Genomic DNA, 2,411 nt, shown 5'->3' with positions numbered 1-2,411 from the left:
TAATTTAGGACCTCAAACTTATCAGACCCTGCACTCAATCTCATCAGAACATCATGCATGGATATACATTGTATTGACATCATTTCCAAGGTTTTAGAAGGTAAATTACTTTTACATAGAAATTACTAATTATAAGGGAAGATTAGAGAAAGTGAAAATGCAAAGTTAGACATCATAGCAATGTTGCGTAGATAATGTCTTAATGTTTTGTATCTTAAGAAGATAAGGTAAAAATGCAAAGTGAATCACAGTTTGCCCATGACTGGTTTCTAAGAACCTTCAAAATACAAGTACATTATCACATTCAGAGGCACTTTTGGTTTCTCAGCATATTCAGTTACCAATTTCCATTCAAATGAAACAAAGCAAAACGTGGCATGATGATTGTGGATGACAGTGTATAAGGATGTATATAGTAAAATAATATATTTTGCAGGCCTGATGTATAACATTTTTCCAGTTTTAGTAACATCAAACTATGTGTTAATCTCTACTGAGAACACTGGGTCATGTTAAAAACGCTTACCTTCATTTCTTTGGTAAATAAAACATTTCAAACACTAAGCATGCATGAAGTCCAGCTTTGATATCTTTCAATGTTCTATTTAGTCAGAATTCAATATATAATGATATATTAATATTATATTGATAGTATATCATTATATAACATATGATACTCATTTCTTTATATATCATGTAACCCCACTAAAATCTAAAACCTACAAGTACAACATAAGTACAACTTTCTAAGTTCTAGGGAATTTAAAAATCTAAGAAAATATTGAAAAACTCCACTACCATATGAACATTATATTACAAGAAAATATCCAAACCAAGAAATTAGGAATATGTATATGAATACCTATATGTATATATATGAATATATCTATCTACATATATATGTATAGATAGATATATGTATATGTGTGAAAATACTATATAAATTCCATTTTATGATGACTCCTACTTCAAATTAGAAATGAGAGTCTCAAAGTTCAAATTTGATGGATATTTTGGCATGCTGATGAATGTTATTGAGTGATTTAAAGTGCTCTAAAAGGAAAGAGAAGGAACAATTTTCCAGGTTCCATTTTCATTTTGTGTTAATTTTAGACAATTGATTATGGAAATTAGCTAAATCATCTCATTGCTTGGTATGTGGAACTCTATCTTCTTAGCTCATCTATTATTTCATGTTAAAGTTTTAGTCTGTTTCCACTCATGCTTTAGAGAAAATATATCTTTAGATATGGGGTCTATGTTCTTATTATGCTATTATAACACAAGCTACCTTGAAACAATTTCCATTGTTATTTCTAAGGAAAAAAGTAAAAATTAGGACAGTTAATACATACTAGTATTAACCTTTATATTCATATTTTCATGTTTGGGAAAATCCAAAACAGGCTTCCTGCACCATGGGAAATCACACATTGCTGGATGAATTCATTCTATTGGGAATACCCCAGACACAAGGACTGGAGACTCTACTCTTTGTGGTGTTCTTATTCATATACATCTTTACCTTGCTTGGAAATTCACTCATCTTTACAGCAATCGTTTCTTCACCTTCCCTTCACACCCCCATGTATTTCTTCTTGGGACTTCTATCCATTTTTGACATGTTGTTCCCATCAGTAACCTGTCCCAAGATGCTACTTTACCTCTCTGGCCAGAGCCCAGCCATCTCTTACAAAGGCTGTGCTGCCCAGCTCTTCTTCTATCACCTTCTGGGGTCTACTGAAGGATGCCTCTACTCTGTGATGGCCTATGATCGTTATGTTGCTATCTGTCACCCACTGAGATACATGCTCATCATGAAACCTGGAGTGTGCCTGGGCTTGGTCACAGTATCCTGGTTGATAGGATGTCTTCAGTCTGGCATTCTGACATTTTTTACCTTTCAGTTAACCTACTGTGGGCCTAATCATGTCCATCATTTCTTCTGTGACATTCCTGCAGTTTTACCCCTGGCTTGTACTGACAATAAGTTGGCCCGGAAGGTGGGTTCCATCAATGTTGGCTTTCTGGCTCTGATGCTTCTCTTCAGTGTTTGTGTCTCTTATGTACACATTGGGGTTGCCATTCTGAGAATCCGTTCAGCGGAGGGCAGGCAGAAAGCATTCTCCACCTGCAGTGCCCACCTCACTGCCATTCTCTGTGCCTACGGACCTGTAATTATCATCTACCTGCAGCGTACACCAAACCCTCTGCTTGGGGCTGTGGTACAGATATTAAATAATATTGTCTCACCTATGCTGAACTCTTTAATATATTCATTGAGGAATAAGGAAGTGAAGAGGTCCTTGAGAAGGGTGTTTCACAGTTTAGCTTAGATGTTCATCATTATGGAGTTCATGATGGATTTTAAAACTTATTTTCTCCCGTGGGTATTTGGTTCCCCCTTTTAA

General features: G+C 35.4%; 1 protein-coding gene across 1 annotated transcript; it reads left to right on the top strand.

The window, feature by feature from the left end:
• Positions 1–1,418: 1,418 nt before the first annotated feature.
• Positions 1,419–2,336, top strand: LOC116072761 (olfactory receptor 148-like). Its single transcript, XM_031344318.1, has one exon. The coding sequence runs from the start codon at positions 1,419–1,421 to the stop codon at positions 2,334–2,336; it is 918 nt and encodes a 305-aa protein (XP_031200178.1).
• Positions 2,337–2,411: the final 75 nt, after the last annotated feature.

Source organism: Mastomys coucha, unplaced genomic scaffold, assembly GCF_008632895.1.
Source record: "Mastomys coucha isolate ucsf_1 unplaced genomic scaffold, UCSF_Mcou_1 pScaffold23, whole genome shotgun sequence".
NCBI lineage: Eukaryota > Metazoa > Chordata > Mammalia > Rodentia > Muridae > Mastomys > Mastomys coucha.
Note: the sequence above shows the minus strand (reverse complement) of the source record. Positions and strands in the feature narration are given on the sequence as shown.

Excerpts from the sequence above, each read along its gene's own strand:
- LOC116072761 (XM_031344318.1), top strand. The coding sequence starts at position 1,419 with ATGGGAAATCACACATTGCTGGATGAATTCATTCTATTGGGAATACCC.